Source organism: Cavia porcellus, unplaced genomic scaffold (genome assembly GCF_034190915.1).
Source record: "Cavia porcellus strain 051 isolate PalLab524CR breed Dunkin Hartley unplaced genomic scaffold, mCavPor4.1 scaffold_8, whole genome shotgun sequence".
Classification (NCBI taxonomy): Eukaryota; Metazoa; Chordata; class Mammalia; order Rodentia; family Caviidae; genus Cavia; species Cavia porcellus.
This window is the reverse complement of record NW_026947491.1, coordinates 63,435,870-63,454,980: the sequence shown is the minus strand read 5'-3', so window position 1 is coordinate 63,454,980 and position 19,111 is coordinate 63,435,870. Positions and strand designations below refer to the sequence as shown.

The following is a 19,111-nucleotide window of genomic DNA, read 5'->3' as shown; positions in this document are numbered from 1 at the left end:
CCTCACCATGAAGGCACATTTCCTTCCTAGTCTTTGCTTCTCTTATCTACGAGAATTTTTTTTTCTCCCCAAGCGAAGCGTGAACAGTTGTTAAGTGGAAAATGGAGGCTGAATTTTACGTGGCGATTCTTACCTGCTTGATCTTCACAAGTTTGGGTGAGTGGGTCTGCCTCAGTTTCCTGAGGTCTCTCTTCCAAATCTAACCGAGGAGTCCCTTGACTTTTGAAAAATGCCTAAAATGAGGCAGATAAAGTAAGGTCTACACCGCATGGTGGTCAAAAACACTGAGGAGGGGGAATGAAAGCAGCCAGCTGCACCCATACGGCTGGGATTTCTCTCCCACAGCAAATAAATGCTCTTTCCGTGCCCCCCAATTCTGGCAGCACTGCTTCTGAAAGGGATCTTTACAGCAACCAGTGAAGAACCCGGAGAAATGCTTTATTATTATGTAGCAGGCTGTCGCATTCCCCCTGTTATTTTTTTCTATCAAGCTTATAGTCTTACTTTCTTTTGTGTCAAAGAAAAAAACTTGAGGAATATATTAAAGAGGCAAGGAAATTTGTTTTATTTAAAAGCTGTTATTTGGAAAGGCGGAATATTTGCCTTTGGAGAGCTGGGAAATTTAAGTAAAAACTCACTGAATGTCTACATATCTCATTTTTCAATATGGATGTTTAATAGTGGTATTTAACTTTTTTTAGATTAATGCCAGGCCCTTTCCTCTGGCATTTTGGGGGAATGTAGATCTTGTCACAAAATAATCCAGGACAAATTCATTTGAGAATAGATTTTTTTTTCCCTTGGTTGCTTTTAGCTACAGATTGTGATTAGAGGGATGAGAAGATGTATTTTATGCCTTTCTTTTAACAAACATCTAATTTTGAAAGTTTTGGCCAGACTACATGATTTATACACAATTGTTTATTGCAATGTAAATTTAAGGATTGAAGGGAGGATACTTTTTCTACTAGTGGGAAAGGTGTTCTGGAGTGAGTCAAAAGGTTACAAAGGAAACTAACATTTACACAAGTATGGCACATGTAATTAATTGGGTTAAGACATCATACCATGTTCTAAGAAAACCATATTCTTTAGATAGTTTTGTTTCACCTCCAAGCTTCTTTTCATTTTTCTAATGGGTGTGTGTTTACTTCCCTAAACCACCAAAAAGCTTAAAAAGGTGAGAGAGAGGATTTGCTAAGTGTGACATTTTAATATTTTTCATTATCAGTCTTAGAATTTTATTGTTTTTTCTGCTGAGATTTTAAATATGTGCTGAATCTGGGAATATTCACTTGAAATGATTAAAATAGCATAATATAAGAATATCTAGCATTGTTACTTAGCTGATTTATGGATGAGTAGTTTTGTTTTTAATGATCCTTATATCTGTGACAGTACTTTATAAGCTTTTCATTTTCCAGAAGGGTTTCAGATTGTTCATGTCCAGAAACAGCAGTGCCTTTTCATAAATCAGAAAGTGATCGTGGGTTCATGCAATGGGACCAACCAGAACCAGCAGTGGCTGTGGACTCGGGATGGAAAGCTCCAGCATGTTAAATCTGCTCAGTGCCTGGGTACCTCCAAATCCTCTGGTGGTCCTTTCCAACCAGCTATCTTCACACACTGCTCCCAGGCACCCCGATGGACCTGCCATGAGCAAGGGTTCCTTGAGATGGAAAATACATCTTGCTTTCTTAAGAAACAAGGCTCTAAGGCAGTGATCAAGAAGGGCAAGAAATACCTCCATAGCTGGATGAAAATAGATGCCAATGAGAAGGGAGAACTGGTCAGTGAAAGCCTCTGCTTAAAAAAAGGTGAGCTATTCCTTTCAGAATCAATTCTGAGATTCTTTCTATTAAACATCTTTAAGTTAAACATTTTTGCTGTAAATCTATCTCTCTAGTAGAGGTTTGCTTTAGGAAATTATAAAAGATAAACTGAATCACAGTATGTTAGACACAAAGGACCTAATAAATCACTGGATAAATTATCTAGAGATGAAGCCCTTTTCTTAGGAGAATGAAATTTGTCAAGATTAAGTACATGGTTCCAGATCATCAGTAAAACAGCTTTAATTAAAACCATTTTCTTAAATTCTTGTCCAGTATATATTCCATGACACTTGTAGTTCCCAAATGCATGACTATGCATTTTTGCCCAATGGATTGCATAAGATTCCTAGGGGAAGGAATAGATCTTGATGTTTTTACAAAGCTTCTCATGTAATGAGTCACCATTTGGAGATCAACACCTACTCTTCCCATAAGTCTTTTTTTTTAAGTGTTTCTTTTTAAGGTTGAAAATGTGTTAACAAAATGTGTTTACTAATCTTCAGTTTTCTGTCACTCATTTATTTCATTAAGTTAAACAATTAGATACCAATTGAATTTAATAAGGTCTTCTACAATAAAAATTCAAAGTTATTGTTCTTATTCTTATGTCATTACTGGCTCTACAAAGAAGATAAAGATTTAAATATCAGGTAGACAATTGACCTTTATGAGAAAATACGCAACATACAGTTCCAATCTGCAACCACTCATTTCCCATGGTTCATTTAACAAACAGCACAGAAACAGTGTAAGTACACTGATTGTACTGCTCCACATAGGAAGTGAGATGATTCCCCAAGCCTTAGCAGAAGATTCTTCATTGGAACTTTACCAAAAAAAAAGCAGTATGGATCCACTAGAGAGCGAGAGCTATTCAATACAGAAAATAACTTACAAACATCTCCTTTAACCTTTGACACACATGGAAAATATGTCCAGTGATGGACTTCAAGAGTAAAAGTACATAGAACAGAACTTTTGTAATTAACTACAAGATGCCATATCCAAAATATAGTCAATAGCATGAATTAAAAAAATTCTAGGAAAAAAGTTGTTAAAATTTTAAAATCATACTTGAATATATAGAGATATAACGCATACTTTTGCATTAACACAATTAAAAACTGACCAGCATATTTTCCACCTTATCTTCAACTTACTGTTGATTAGAGATAAAGGATAAAATTAGCATAGTATAAAATATGATATTTAACGTGACATAAATATATTTGTCTTGCTAGAGAAGCCACAGTGAAAATTAACCAAAACATGTTTGTTTGCAATGAATGATTTCAAATACCTTTTTAAGTTGACAACTGCATACTATATAACCTAAATCAGTCCAAATATGAAATATGCACATTAACCATCCATAAAATATTAATTTTCCTTACATTCTTTAGTAGAAGAAAGAAGAAAATAAGGTAAAATTATGAGCCATATTTGTCACTTTTGCTTCATAAAGGAAACATTTATGATTTCATTCAAGCATCCAAGTAATATTTATCTAAACCTACCATGTACCACAGTTTGTGCTTTACAGCACAAAGTACTTGATACCAGTGATTCTCAATGCAAGCTTCATATTAGACTTACTTGGTAGCTTTTAAATACTACTAATGTCTAGTCTTCATCCTCTTGGCCAATTACATCAAGTATTGTACTTGCAAAATGTTTCCTAGGTGATTCAAATATGCAGTCAAGCTTGAAAATCAGTAATTACTTCTTACTCCCTAGAGTAATGGAGAAGACAGGTAAGCAAATAGGCAATTATATCAGAGTATAACAGAAAGAAATGACCCTTCTTCCAAAGCACCTCTTCCAATACCACTATGCCACACTGCACACTCATTCTTTGAAACATTTTTTGAGAATAATTTTAAAGTTGTGCATTTTTTAAAAAAGTATTTTGAAGCTTCACAGGGTATTATCATAATTTAACTCCCAGTTCTAAGAGTTTTGGCATTGCTTTTCTTCTACTTCACTTGGTCAATAGAATTCCAAAATAGGTTAAAATTCAATTTAAAAATCACTGGGAACAATTTTTGGATGAGCATCTATAGTATACTATAGTATAGTATACTATAGTATTTTAAACAACTGTTGCTACTCTAGGGATTTTCATTAGAATAAAAATAGAAAATTAGGCTATATTTTTAAATTTTTCATATAATCACATTTCTTTGAAACCCCTTAGTGTAGCAACCTATCAACAGGACAAATAGAATTGCAGAACAAAAGTTTATGGAGGGCCAAGGATATTGCTCAGCAGCACAGCACCTGCCTGGGAGGCATAAGATCATGAGTTCAATTTCCAGTACCAAAAGCAAGTTAATGGAGCCTAACTCAATTAAACAAGATTTGTGGAATGCATAATGTGAATATTTTTAAATATTTGATATTGGATTGACTATATACATATTATATATATAATAAAATATTCCATATATATTTTGTCAATCTGATATCTAATATTTTAAAATATTCATGCTATACATTTATGCATTGTGGTCATAATACAATTAGATCTGTTAGATAGATCTGAGTTTTTATATGATCACGCATTTGAACTTTTTAAGGAGTACTATTGCTTTAAGAATAAGTCCAGATCTCTAATTTTCGAAGTTTTAAAACCTAACCATCAGAAATGTAGAGCTTCCTGCTTAGCTTGACCTTAATATGTTAAAGATAAAATTATTTGACTCCATTTGGGGTGCATTTATACATATACAGTCCAGGAGTATTCACTTGCAATTTTATTTTAATTTTAATCAATTTTTTACATTATCAAATCTTTTACAAAATTTAAGAGACACGTAAAAAACACAGAAAAAGTGTGTATATATATATATATATATATATATATATATATATATATAAGCTGATTGAGAACAATGCTTATACCTTGTGTCTTTTATGAAGTAGTCCCCTCCAAGCACAGGGAATAGTTCTAACACCCTCCCCCAAGTGAATAACTGAAACCACAAATGGTACTGAATCTTATATATATTATGTTTTTCTTTTTTTTTATTTAAAGAGAAAAAAGAAAGGAAATAAAAAAACAAAGCAGTAAATGGGTACGAATAATACAGAATTTCAAAAAAAAATACAGCAAGAAATCACTAATTAATAGGTTACATATTGTCATCTTAGAAACAATTGTCCAAATTATAAAATTAAAGCATATAAAGTGGACATTCATACAGTGAGATTGCACACAATTCTGTTCAATGATCCAACAAAAGCTCACTAATATGGTTTTCCATCCTACACACTCAAACACATGCAGTTATATCCCTTAGACCACCTTCCTTTCCTCTCTTTTTTACAATAACAATTAAACTTTTTGGGTTGTTTTACTCCCACAGTTCTTATTTCTTTTTTTTGAAGAGACTAAAACCTAACATGACTAAAGAAAACAGAGTCGGTTAGAACAGAAGGATGGTCGTAGTACATGATGCAAAAATAGAGTATCAGGTGATCAAAAATGGTTACCATTGTGCCTCTTGCTATTTTTAAAAAGAGTTGTCTATATCATCAGGTATAATAGAATTGATCAAAACAGTACAGAGTACAAAAACAGTACAAAACAGTACAAAACTGGAGAACTTATAGGACTTCAAAAAAAAAGAAAATAGTCAAACCATAATGGGCATCATAGTAAATCTTATTGCCTTCAAAGTGGTTACCTATACCCTCAAACTTGATACTATCAAACAAAATAGAATATAGTAAAATCAGACAGAACAAGATGGGGAGAGCAATACTGGGGTTCAAATCAGGTTAATAGGAAAACAAAAAAGTTACTATAATATATCCCGCTGTTTTTTAATTTAGTTTTCCCTTAATTAAAAAATATAAGAAAAAATAGATTAATTAAAAATAAAAAGGGTAGAGATTGAGATAAAAGAGGACATTGTAACAGAAAAACACAGGTCAGAACCGAACAATTTAAGTATCATTGTGTTTCACCCCCAGATAATCTAACATAATAGTAGTCACCATAGTGCCTCTTTCCTTGAATTATTTGAGTATAACTTCGTATACTATAGCATCAAGCATATCAAAACAGTGTGAACCCATTCAAGAGAATGAAAGAATTACAGGGTATTTAGAACCAGTTAACAGAAAACAAACAACAGTTTCTATATTATCTCTTTACCTATAAAAAATTTTGTTTATACTATCGCGTATAGTAAAATATGTTAAAACCAGTGGAAACAGATGTACAACAGCTTGATGGGACTTCAAAACAAGATGATATTAAATCAGCAATAGCTTTTATGATGTGTTGTTTTCTTCAGAATAGCTATTCGTACTATCACCAATACTAAAATCGAACAACCCAGGTTAAAACCATTGCAATTAATGAGTGAAAACATATATGGCTTCAAACCAATATGATTGGGAATCATGATTGCCATATACTTTTATGTATTCTTATCATTTCTTACACTAGGGAAATATACGGTATTTATACATGTGAGTTTGATTTATTTCACTTATGAATATGGTCTCAAGCTGCGTCCATTTATTTATAAATATCTCAATGTGATCATTCTTTATGGCTGAGTAGTACTCCATTGTATAAAAATACCACAACTTTTTTATCCATTCCTCAGTTGATAGACACTTAGGTTGTTTCCAAGATCCGGCTATTACAAATTGTGCTGCTATAAACATGGGTGCACATATATCACTGTGGTATGATGCTTTCAGTTCTTCTGGGAATATGCCTAGAAGTGGCATAGCTGGGTCAAATGGGGCTTCCAGTCCCAGCTTTCTGACAAATCTCCAGACTGACCTCCACAATGGTTGCACTAGTCTACACCCCCACCAACAGTGCAGGAGAGTTCCTTTTTCCCCACAGCCTCTCTAGCATTTGTTGTTGGTGGTTTTCTTGATCTTGGCCATTCTTTCAGGAGTGAGATGAAATCTCAGTGTGGTTTTAATTTGCATTTCTCTAATGACCAGTGATGGTGAACATTTTTTCATTTATTTATTTGCCATTTGTATTTCTTCATCTGAAAATTATTTATTCATCTCAGATGCCCATTTTTGGATTGGGTCTTTGAATTTTGGGGGTCTGATTTTTTTTTAATTATTTATGTGTTTTAGACAGAAGTCCTCTGTCTGAGGGGCAGTTCACTAAGATTTTTTCCCAGTTTGTGGGTTTTCTTTTCACTATGCTGGAGATTTCTTTGACGTGCAGAAACTTTTTAATAAGAGGCGATCCCAGTTATTGACTTGGGGAAGTATTTCCCGTGCGGTTTGAGTCCTGTTCATGAATTCTCTACCTACTCCTATGTCTTCAAGGTTTTTACCCAATTTGTCTTCCAATAGATTTAGCATTTCTGTTGTAATATTTAGATCTTTGATCCATTTAGATTTTATTTTAGTACATGGTGATAGACATGGGTCTAGTGTTAGTTTTCGGCATATGGAGAGCCAGTTTTTCCAACACCATTTATTAAAGAGACTGTCATTCTTCCAGTGAACATGTTTGGCCCCTTTATTAAAGATAAGGTGGCTGAGTGTGTTTGTAGTTGTGGTTGTATCTTCTAATCTATTCCACTGATCTTCGGCTCTGTTTTGGTTCCAGTACCATGTTGATTTTACTACAGTTGCTTTGTAATATAACTTCAAGTCAGGGATTATGATACCTCCTGCTGTGCCTTTCCTGCTTAGAATTGTCCTTGCTATTCAAGGTCTCTTCTCACTCCAGATGAATTTTAGGAGTGATTTCTCAAGTTCTAAGAGGTATGTTGATGGTATTTTTATCGGGATTGCATTGAATCTGTATAAGAGTTTTAGGAGAATGGCCATTTTCACAATATTTATTCTTCCTATCGGTGAGCAAGGGATGTCTTTCCATTTTCTGAGATCATCTTCAATTTCATTTTTCAGTGTATTATAATTTTCCCTATATAGGTCTTTCACTTCTTTCATGAGAGTAATTCCTAAATATTTCATTTTTTGGTTGCTAGTGTGAAGGGTGTGGCCTCTCTTATTTCTCTCTCTTGTTGTTTGTGTATATAAATGCTATTGATTTTTGAATATTGATTCTGTATCCTGCTACATTACTGAATTTCTTTATTATATCTAGGAGTCTTTCAATGGAGTTTTGTGGATCTTCTATATAGAGTATCATGTCATCTGCAAATAATGATAATTTAACTTCTTCTTTTCCTATCTTTATGTCTTTTATTTCTCTCTCTTGTCTAATTGCTCTGGGCAGCATTTCCAGTGCTGTATTAAATAGGAGCAGTGATAAGGGACATCCTTGTCTTCTGCCTGATTTTAAAGTAAAGGCCTTCAATTTTTGGCCATTTAGTATGATATTGGCTATTGGTTTGTCATAGACAGCCTTAATTATATTGAGGTAAGGACCATCTATTCCAATTTTCTGCAAGGTTCTTATCATAAATGAATGTTGGACCTTATCAAAAGCTTTTTCTGCATCTATAGAAATGATCATGTGATTCTTACTTTTGGCTCTATTGATATGGTGTATTACATTTTTTGATTTACGTATATTGAACCATCCCTGCATGCTTGGGATGAATCTCACTTGGTCATGGTATAGGATCTTCTTGATGGTTTGCTGCATCCTATTTGCCAATATTTTATTGAGGATTTTTGCATCTGTGTTCATTAGGGAAATTGGTCTGTAGTTCTCTTTTTCAGTTGGGTCCTTCTCTGGTTTTGGTACTAGAGTAATATTTGCTTCTAGGAACAATTTAGGAAGGATTGCTTCCCTTTCAATTTCATTAAAGAGTTTGAGGAGTGTTGGCATTTGCTCTTCTTTGTATTTTTTGTAGAATTCTGCAGTTAATCAGTCTGGGCCTGGGCTCTTCTTTGTAGGTAAAGATTTAATTACTTTTTCAATTTCATTAATAGAAATTGGATTATTCAGCAGTTTTACATCTTCATGACCTAGCTTTGGTACTTCGTATGCTTCTAGGAATCTGTCTATTTCCTCTGTGTTATCAAACCTTTGAGAGTAGAGGTTTTCGAAATAGGTGTTGATGATCTTCTGTATTTCTATAGGGTCTGTAGTAATTTCACCTCTTTCATTCCTTATTGCATGAATTTGAGCTTTTTCTTCCCTTTTTAAAATAAGGTTTGCTAGGAGCTTGTCAATTTTATTTATTCTTTCAAAGAACCAACTCTTTGATTCGTTGATTTTTTGGATTTTTTTTTAGTCTCTATTGCATTGATTTCTGCTCTGATTTTTATAATTTCTTCCCTTCTTTTGGCTTTGGGCTTGACTTGCTCTTCTTTTTCTGGATGTTTGAGGTGTAACATCAGGTTATTTATTTGTATTCATTCTGTTTTCCTGATGTGGGAACTCAGTGCAATACATTTTCCTCTGAGGACAGCTTTCATTGCATCCCACAGATTCCGGGAAGTTGTATTTGTGTTTTCATTTGTTTGTAAGTATTGTTTAATTTCTTCTTTAATTTCCTCTGTGACCCACTGATTATTCAAGAGTGTGTTATTCAGTTTCCATGTGTTTGTGGGATTTTTGCAGTATCTTTTATCATTAATTTCTAATTTCTTAGCACTGTGGTCCGATAGCATGAAAGGGATAATTTCAACCCTTTTGCATTTATTTAAATATGTCCTGTGAATTAATATATAGTCTATTTTAGAGAATGACCCACGTACTGCTGAGAAGAATGTGTATTCTGTTGTTGTTGGTTGGAATACTCTGTATATGTCTATTAAGTCCATTTGTTCACAGGTGCGATTCAGTTCTTTTATTTCTTTGCTGATTTTTCTGACTGGTTGATCTGTCCCTTGGTGTCAATGGTGTGTTAAGATCTCCTGTTAGAACAGTGTTACTGCTAATTTGGTTTTTCATTTCTGTTAGTACTTGTTTTATATAACTGGGTGCTCTGGAGTTTGGTGTATATATTTAAGATAGTTATCTCTTCCTCTTGGAGTTTCCCCTAACCAGTATGTAGTGACCTTCTTTATCCCTTCTGATCATTATTGGCTTGAAGTTCACATTGTCTGCAAACAGAATAGCTACCCCCGCTTTTTAGGGGGGTTCCTGTTGCATGAAATATTGTTTTCCATCCTTTGACTTTCAGTTTGTGAGTATCCTTTTGGGTTATATGGGTTTCTTGTAGACAACATATGGTTGGATTTTGTTTCTTGATCCATTCTGCCAGTCTGTTTCTTTTAATTGGTGCATTGAGACCATTTACATTAATGGTTATAACTGTTATATATTGGTTTATTGTTGACATGTTATCTTTCTGCTGTTGCATCTTTATCTTTCTGCTCTGTTTAATTGTCTGCTTTGTTTAGTGGTTTTTTTCCTAAATGTATCTAAGCTGTCTTTCAGTATTTTTTGCAGGGTTGGCTTGGTGATCATGAAGTTTTTCAGCTGTTCTTTGTCATGGAAGTGTCTTATTTCTCCATCAATTTTGAAGGACAGTTTTGCAGGGTACATCAGCCTAGGTTGGAAATCATTTTCCTTTAGGATCTGAAATACTTCACACCATCCTCTTCTTGACTTTATTGTTTGTGCTCAGAAGTCTGCTGTGATTCTGGTAGGTTTTCCTTTATAGGTGATCTGTCTTTTCTCTCTTACAGCTTTTAATATTCTATTTTTTTTTCGATTTCTGGGATGGTCATTATTATATGTCTCAGTGTAGTTTTACTTTGGTTATGGCTATTTGGAGTTCTATATGCTTCATTGGTCTTGATATCAGTTTCCAATCTCATGTTTGGGAAATTTTCAGCTATTACTTCTCCACATATCCTCTTGACATCCTTTATGTTGTCCCCTTCTTTTTCATTTATCCCTATCAACCTTATGTTGTTCCTCTTTGCATCATCTTCCAGGTGTTGAATTGTTATCTCCTGATTTCTTCTTATTTTTAAAAGATCTTTCCTTTCCTGTTCACTAGCTGCAATCCTGTCTTCAAGGTCTGAAATTCTATCTTCACTTTCATTGAAGTGGTTTTTACAACTTTCAGTGGAGTTTTTTATTTCCTGTATATCTCTGTGCATCTGCATTATGTATTCTGTTTGTTTCTTATATTGCTCATCTAGGGATTCTATCTTTTTGTTTAGTTCCTCCAATTTTTTAACTGTATCTTCTTTAGATATATTCAGTATCTCCTTCATTTCTTTTATCATTTGTTCTTTTACCTGAGAGATTATTTCTAGTTTGAATTCCTTTAAGGCTTCCCAGAGTTGCTTCTTAATTTCAGTTACTATTATTTCAGGTGTTTCAAGTATGTGGCATATATTTTCTTCTATGCACATGGCTCCTAGGCTTTCTTGGGATGGGCTGGATGTTTGAGATTGCATTTTGGTCTTTTGTTTTGTCATTTTCCTATATTTTTGAGCTTCAAGTGTTATTCCAAGTGAGGGAGAGAAGTCCGCTAGGCTGGGACGGGGTTCCATGGCTCAGCCAGACTCACTGGTCCTAGCAGGGAACCGCAGCCTGGCCCCCAGGCAAGGAAGAAAGTTCCGCTAGACTGGGACAGGATTCCGCGCCTTGTCCCCACTCACTGGTCCCGGCAGGAAATTGCAGCCTGGCCCCCAGGCGAGGAAGAGAGTTCCCCCAGACTGGGACGGGATTCTGTCTATATTATGTTTTTCTTATACATATATACTAGTGATATGACTTAACCTAGGCACAAAAAGAGATTAACAACAGGTAATAATAAATTAAAACAGTGGTAACACGCTACTGTAATAAAACATGCATTGATCATTCTCTCTAAAACATGTTTCAATTTTTATTTTTTCACCTTAAGGAGGCATTTTAAGGCTTCTTTTTGACACACCCAAATTATCAGAGTCACTACTCTTACAGCACATGGCCATTATTATATAACATAAAAGTTACGCAAAATAAGGGCTATGGAACACAAAGCACTGTGATACCACAGGTTGATTCAGTAACCAATGCGACTACTAAGCTACTACTGGGTAGGTAACACATACCGAGCAGATTCACTGGAAAGGGGATTAGTCAAGTCCTGGCAGAGCTGAATGGCAAGGTTTAAGACTGTATCACATGCTAGAGATTTAGCTCAGTGGCATAAGTACCTACCTGGTAAGCACAAGGTCATGAGTTCAATCCCTGGAACTGCAAAAAAAAAAAAAAAAAAAAAAAAAAAAGACTGTATCACATGACACAGAATGCTGCACAGTTGAAAATATAAAGTGTTCACTTCATAAAATTTCCACTTAATAGCTTTGGACCATGATTAAAATAGAAAGCAAATCCACTGGAAAATATAAACTTCCTGTGTAGTAATGAGAACTGAATACAGGGTTTAGACATGCTAGACAAGCCTTCTACCACTGAGCTACAGCCCGAGAGGGAACTTTTATCTTGTCACCCATGCGCAACAAATCCTGATTAAATGAATAAATGTTTCAATTTCAGAAAGTGATGAATATCAAAATTGTAGAAAATATTAAAGAAATAGTAAAAGCTTGAGGATGAATGTTGTATTAAAATTATACCTATTGCTACCTTTTATTCAATCCAAGTATAAGGTTTAAATCCAAGCCATCAAAACATATAGTTGCATCTATTCCACAAGAAAGTAATCTTTGCCTAGAAAAGTTTACAGTGGCCCAGTCTGGAAGTTTTATGAATCTACCGGATAGGGAAAATAGCATATTATTTGACTTTCATATCTACATAAGAAAGTAGGAATTTTACTTAAAAGAATTTATTAGTTTGGGAGAAAATCTCAGCTAGTAATCTTTGACAGAGGGAAATTAAACCCCTGTAAACTTGAAACTGGCTTCAAAAACAACTCACAGGCACACAAACCCATTAGCAGCTAGACTGTATGAAAGTTCTAGGTAAAGTACAAAATCTCATCATATTTTGAATAGCTTCTCCAAGGAATGTAAGTCTTCTAGAACTTATAAAAGCAGATAGTTACCTAAAATCATTACTTTCCCTCAGAAGCTTCAGACTGAGAGTAACATTAAATGTAAAATCTCAACAGACAAACCAATGCCTGGTCACATTCAGTACTCACTATATATCGGTTCATCCAAATATCATATTTGTCTCAGGGCAAGCAAAATTTTAAGTGTTCTTGATGTGGCCAAGTTGATGAAATCACTGAAAAAGATTTTGCTGAGGCAGTAAGCTATATTGTTGGCAGGCTGATATGACAGCTGGTTAAAGTAATTGTTTAACTGTAGTAATTTGGATGGGAGGATAAAATGCATAAGTACTGTAAAAGATATACAATCATATACATTTTGGGGAGGAAAGGTGTTAGCAGAAATTATTTGCTTCAGTGGCTGGCATTGGTGACTGTGACTACAGAGAATTTATAGGGGGAACAAACAGGGTGTTTCGTACATAGATGCTAAGTGGACCAAGTTAACTCTCATAGCCATTTAGGGATTTTTTTTGTCTTTGTACCATCAACATGTGTCTGGTAATGGACCACGTTTAATACAGTCATTGAAAATAATATCCACAGTGACTATTAATATGTAATTTATATGATCTTAAAAATAACTGGGTCAGATTCCATAATTTTCCAACCATTCTCAACCCGTGACCTACCATAGAGTTTGGTCAGTTTTGTGAGCCTTTTCCTCCAGTAGAAAAACAAATGAAAATAATGTTACAGATTTTATGAGCCCTAAATTCTGTTTTTCCTGATACATGAAAAACTTTAAAGCATTTCCTTCTACTGTAAAGTTTCATTTATTTTATTTTTAAATAAATTAAAACATTTAATAGGCTGAAAGATGATGCCAGATGCTACACTTATGGTGTCTACTGGACAGGTCAGCCCTGTCCATTACTGTTTTCCATTCCCTTTCCTTGACCCTGAGAAGTAGCTTCTGGCTCCGCTTCTGTCACACAGGCTGATATCCCTAAACCACTTCTCCTCTTCCGCTCAATTTGCTTCCCTCTCCCCAACCATCTCATCATTTTCCTAGAAGAAAACACAGACATGAGGATAACACAGAGCCTTCATAATACCGTGCTTATTTGCAGCACAGCAGCTAGCAATCATTGGTTGCTAAAGTGTTTCTTTGATTTCTTTAGTCTTTCTTTTCTAATCTAGACTATTTATTATGCTTGCTTTGGTGTTTTACTACACTGTGTCTTGGTATCAATATCCATTTGTTAACTACTTCATTTCTAATCTTGAGTATTTTAAATTTAAGTATGTATGTCAAGTGTACTCTTTAACTGACTGCATGTTTTGAAAAATTACCTTTATCATTTCCAATAAAATCTAACTACTATCATTCTTGTCATTTTCACTTTACCTTTCCAGAGCTCAATATTGTTCAAAGTGTATGTGTATGTGTGTATGTTTATCATCCTTTTTCTAAAGCTTTTTCTACCTTGTCATCTTTTCCAGATGATTTACTCACTTTCAAAAGTTGCAGTCAGGCAGGTGTGGTGGGGCAGTCCTGTAATTCCAGTATTGTGGGGGTGCTAAGGTGGGCGGAGCTTAAATTTAAACCCAGCCTGGGCAATTTAATGATTTAGCAAAACCCTATTTCAACATTACAAAAAAAATTAAAGTGGAATAGGGAAGTCTGAGGACATAGCTAAGTAGAAAGATACTGGGTTCAATCCTCAGTTCACACAAAAACTGTATTTGGGATTTTCCTACACAATAAAAATGTCAATATAGTTAAAATTTCTCATCTCCAAAATGTTCAATTCAGTTATTATGTTTTCAATTATTATAGTTAGAAGTCATTTATATCATTTAAAGAGAAACAAATTATGTATTGTCTTTATTATCCTTGTACAAAATCTCATTTCTATTAATTATTTTATCTGAGTCAATCGTAGATTGATTCATTGTAAACTAAAATATACATTGCTCTTTTAAAAATATGTTTAAAAGACGGTCTTGATATGATGCAGTCGTTGCAAATAATTTTATAGGTGCTACTACCCTATTCAAAGAGCTATTTGTCCTAGAATTGTGTTCTAAGAGGAATTTTATTATAATGTGAAGACAATACAGTAGAAATGGTACAATAAAGCTTTTAAAAATAGCTTTAACACATTGTTCCATTGTATAAGAACTTTTCCTTGTGTTTCCTAAAACATCTTGCTCTTTCATGGTCTTAAATGTACATACATTTAAAAGAACATCAGATGAATTCACAGATACCATAACACCCAAAGATCTATTTTTAGTATAATTCCTCTACCTATTTCAATAGAGTTTAGAAGACAGAAAAAAATTTTATCTTGGTAACCTTTTTTATTTTGATAATGGATTTTCTTTTTTCTTATCTAATTTATAACGTTTTGATGGTTATCAAGAAATTGGTAGGATTCCATTTGGCTTATATTACATACATGGCTAAAGCTGTGTACTTAGAATCACCAAAGAACCTTGCTAGAAATGTGGGTTCTGGGTCCCCTACCAAATCTCCCATGTCATAATTTATAAAGCAAGGACAAACTCCAGCTTTAAAATTCACAAAATGTGGAACCTGAATATTAAGGCTAAAACTTTTTTCTTCCAATACACATTTATGAGCTACACAGTGAATTCAAGGCCAGCCTGAACTACATAGCAAGACCTAGTCTCAAAAAAAAAATAAATAAATAAACAGTATAGTTAAAAACACAGACACAAAATGAACAGGTGTAAGATCTGAGAATCTTATAGTTTCTTTCCTTAGAAAAAAAAAGGTAGGTAGCCTGAAATGAAAAATGGATCTGTTTAGTTTAAGGTGTTTTAAAATTATATATAAAAGGTTAAGTATAATTAGAGAAGACTGATATTTTTTATATAAGGTAGTCAAGAGTTACATGCAATCACAATACTTATATGATTTACAGAAGAAATTTCAAAAGTTTCAATCATTTATCTATTTTGTTTTAATCAGTTTCATCCATCTAAATGATTATGCAGATTGACTAATTTCATAGAATAAAAAGCTATGCACTAATCCTTAATTTAGAAGAGTAAGCATATTCTGACATACTAAGAAATATAATTATATGTGAGGTATTCAGAAAGTTGGGTTTTGCTCTACTCCCATCATTTAAAATGTTTTTAAAGAATCTAAAAGCTAAAATTTTCATACATAGTAGTCAACTCAGAGGATTAACATTGGCCAAAACTCAAAATGACCAAAATGCTGATCTCCATATACAGAAAGTTTAACATCCCTATGATAGACACACATCTATTTAAGAGAACATTTAATCACGTGATCTAAGATTGCAAATTTAAGATCATTTTTTGGAGTTTTTTTCTAATGGAATCCAATGATATGATTGAATTTGTCACATAGAAAATACTTTAAGTCAGAAGGGGTTCAACTCCATCAAAAATATAGTGATAGTGACAAAAGATTTGGAAAGATAAAAACAGGAGCTAAAGGAAATGACCAGAAATTAAAGTCTAAACCTAGCATATATAAAGTAAAGTGCCCCGATGATATACACAACATTCAGTACTTTTGAATTTCAGATAAATAGGTAACTTTTAGTATAAGTATACTCATATAACATGTATAAATTTTATATTGTTATTTATTTAGAGCATGTTTCACATACTGATTTAAACTTAAAATATTCATTGTTTATCTGAAATTCTAATACAGTAGCACACATTTTTATTTGGTAAATCTGTCAACTCCATGCACAGGGTACTTTGTACAACTCTGTACATCTCAAGGAAGAGATACTTAATAGTCATGATTATTTTATTAACTTTAGGAGGATTGTTGCTCCTTACATCTTGCTAAGTTGTAAAAGTAGTATTTCTGTTGTGATCCTTTTTTTTTTTTTTTGGCCTTATCCTCCTCTTTTTTATATATTATCATGTGACACATATTAAAATGAAACTGAAATGACAGGAGTGAGATTCAAAATATGTCATCAGGCAGACTAAGACAAGGAAAGAGTAGGATTAGTTACTTCTTAAGAGACCTCCACCTAGCACACCGTAGGTCTTAATAAATAGCTGCCTCACTGCGTGAACCAGTAAAGGAATAGTGAAAAATAAAATCATTTCTCTGACGTCTTTAGTCAAACTCTTCAAAGTTATAGTTATCCATTTTGATAATATGTTGTAGGTTTTATTTATCCCTGAAAACTCACCATCTATGGAGACATTTAAACATGCCATCTTAAGACATAGTTTACAGAACTTTCCAATACTTCATATTATATGACCATTTTCTAGAATCTTGCCACACAAAGGGTGATATGAAAGCCACTATCACCATAAAACTCGGTAGAAAGGCTGAATCCGACAGTTTCCATTACCTCAGAACTCGATTGGGAACAAGGTCCTTGAGAGACGAAGAGCACATTGTTAAACATGGATAAGTGCACCTAATCAAAAGCCAAATTTTTTTCATTATGGGAAATTCACCCTTGCATCGCAAAGTTATAAATTACTCCCACTAATTCATATATTTTAAATCACTTCACTATTCTCCCAAAAGGTAAGTAGCTCAGAAAATACAGCAGGTCCATGATCTGGGATGCATAGAAGTAAACTTAAAAATAGTTTATAGTGCATACTCAGGTACACTTGGACAGAAGTAAGTTCTGGTGTTTTCTCGCACAGTTGGGTGGCTACAGATAACAATAATGTACTGTCTGCATCTCAGAAAGCTAGAAGAAAAGATTTCACCTTAAAATTTTCACCTCAGAGAAATGATAAATGAGAAGATAGACATGTTTAACCTAGTTTATTTATTATATAATGTATACAAGTATTGAAACATCATTGGTTACCCTACTAAGACATATAACATTATGTTTAAATGTGTCAGTTAAAGTAAATTAAAAACAAAAAATGTATTTTAAAGTGTTTGTGCTATGGCTAAAGAAGTAAGTGTCATTATTCTTCAAGGAATTATTGATCTTTATGATGAAGTTAGGAAGTTAATGAATAGTGATTCTCAATCTGCTATTTTGTTTAATGCTCCTTTGAGAAGCTGAAGAAACTGCAGTGACACCCCGTAGAGAAATGGTGCTCATGTCTATACTCGAGTTTCACAGAGAATTTTGGAGATACATTCCCATGCCCCATGAACTCAGTGGTCCCTTAGATGTTCAGACAGTCGATTTAATTCTGTCCTCTACACCAAGTAGGCATTTTTTAATAGTAGTTTACTCCCTTTACCATATAAAATTGATGGATGGCTAAAGAATGAGTAGACTAGACAGGGTCAGTGAACTTTGCTATACACTCAAATGATCTTTGCTTTATTATATTAGTGAGCTTACCCAAGGGATCTTTTTTGTTTAAATAAAATTGCTTTTTGTGAAGCCTCAAAAGATACGTGAATAATTTTTGCATCTGTCCTTCCTTTACCTCAGCTCGCCCGGGAACAGAAGTTTCAGTGCGAAGCACTAGAAACACAACTCCTCCTCAGATCCCCACCACATTTAACACAGTTGCGTATAGCCGAGAAAACCTTATTAGGAACACCACAGAGACCTTCATCTGGAATGCTACAGCAAGCAGCACACAGAACAGCAGCCAGAGGAATCACTCTAATCTGCACATGACTGAAATTGCAGACACATCATGGGTTCCACTGACCACTCAGCCCTTCTCCAGCACCACTCAAGAGGTAAAATGGCAGGGAGAAAGGGGGGACGTAAATGATCAGAAAATTCATTGCTTGCAAAAACTTGCTTTGCTGAAATGCCGCTCTTGCAGACGGGGAGCAGGCACTTTGTGTCCTAAGTACAAATCATACATGAATGCATTCTGCAAACCGAGAAAATCTTTGAAATTTCTATGTCTTTATACGGTAAATATAATTAGATCATCATGACATGACTGACATGTACTCCTATGAGTTTGCTATTTTTTTTGAACCAAAAATCAGGGGTCATGATTTTACACATTGCTTAAAACCAGGAAATATGAGTTGAAATCAATACTTTGCAAGTGATTTTACATGTATGTCATAATTATTGTACTCGAAGAGTGGGCAAAGTGTCGTAAAACAATGGCAGATACAAGAATCACTATACTTGACTTGAAAGCACAAATATCAGCAGTGTCAAGTGCCATTTCTGCATCAGTATCCTCTGTGTGTGACTTACCTATGATCTTCTTTAATATAAAAGTTGAATAATTGAGAAGCGGTAATGATGTGGTCAGAAGAGATGACTCAGACAGTTTCTGTTTTGAGTTCTCATCTCTTTGGTTCCATTTCATCTCAGAATTTTGGGTCACCACTTAGACAACAGAGGTGTAATTATAGCAATTAAAGAAGTTCACATTTGGGGCTGGGGATATAGT

At 34.1% G+C, this 19,111-nt stretch overlaps 1 protein-coding gene across 3 annotated transcripts in view; it reads left to right on the top strand.

Annotated features, from left to right (window-relative positions):
- The first annotated feature begins 48 nt into the window (after positions 1–48).
- The window catches only part of Ptprb (protein tyrosine phosphatase receptor type B), a 128,613-nt gene continuing 109,550 nt past the window's right edge, over positions 49–19,111 (top strand). For all 3 annotated transcript variants that reach the window (XM_013159195.3, XM_003475922.5, XM_063255138.1), the window contains exons 1-3: positions 49–156; positions 1,425–1,817; positions 18,175–18,431. In XM_013159195.3, coding sequence (XP_013014649.2) covers positions 102–156; positions 1,425–1,817; positions 18,175–18,431 — 705 coding nt within the window. In that variant the 5' untranslated portion in view covers positions 49–101. The remainder of the gene's footprint in view (positions 157–1,424; positions 1,818–18,174; positions 18,432–19,111) is intronic.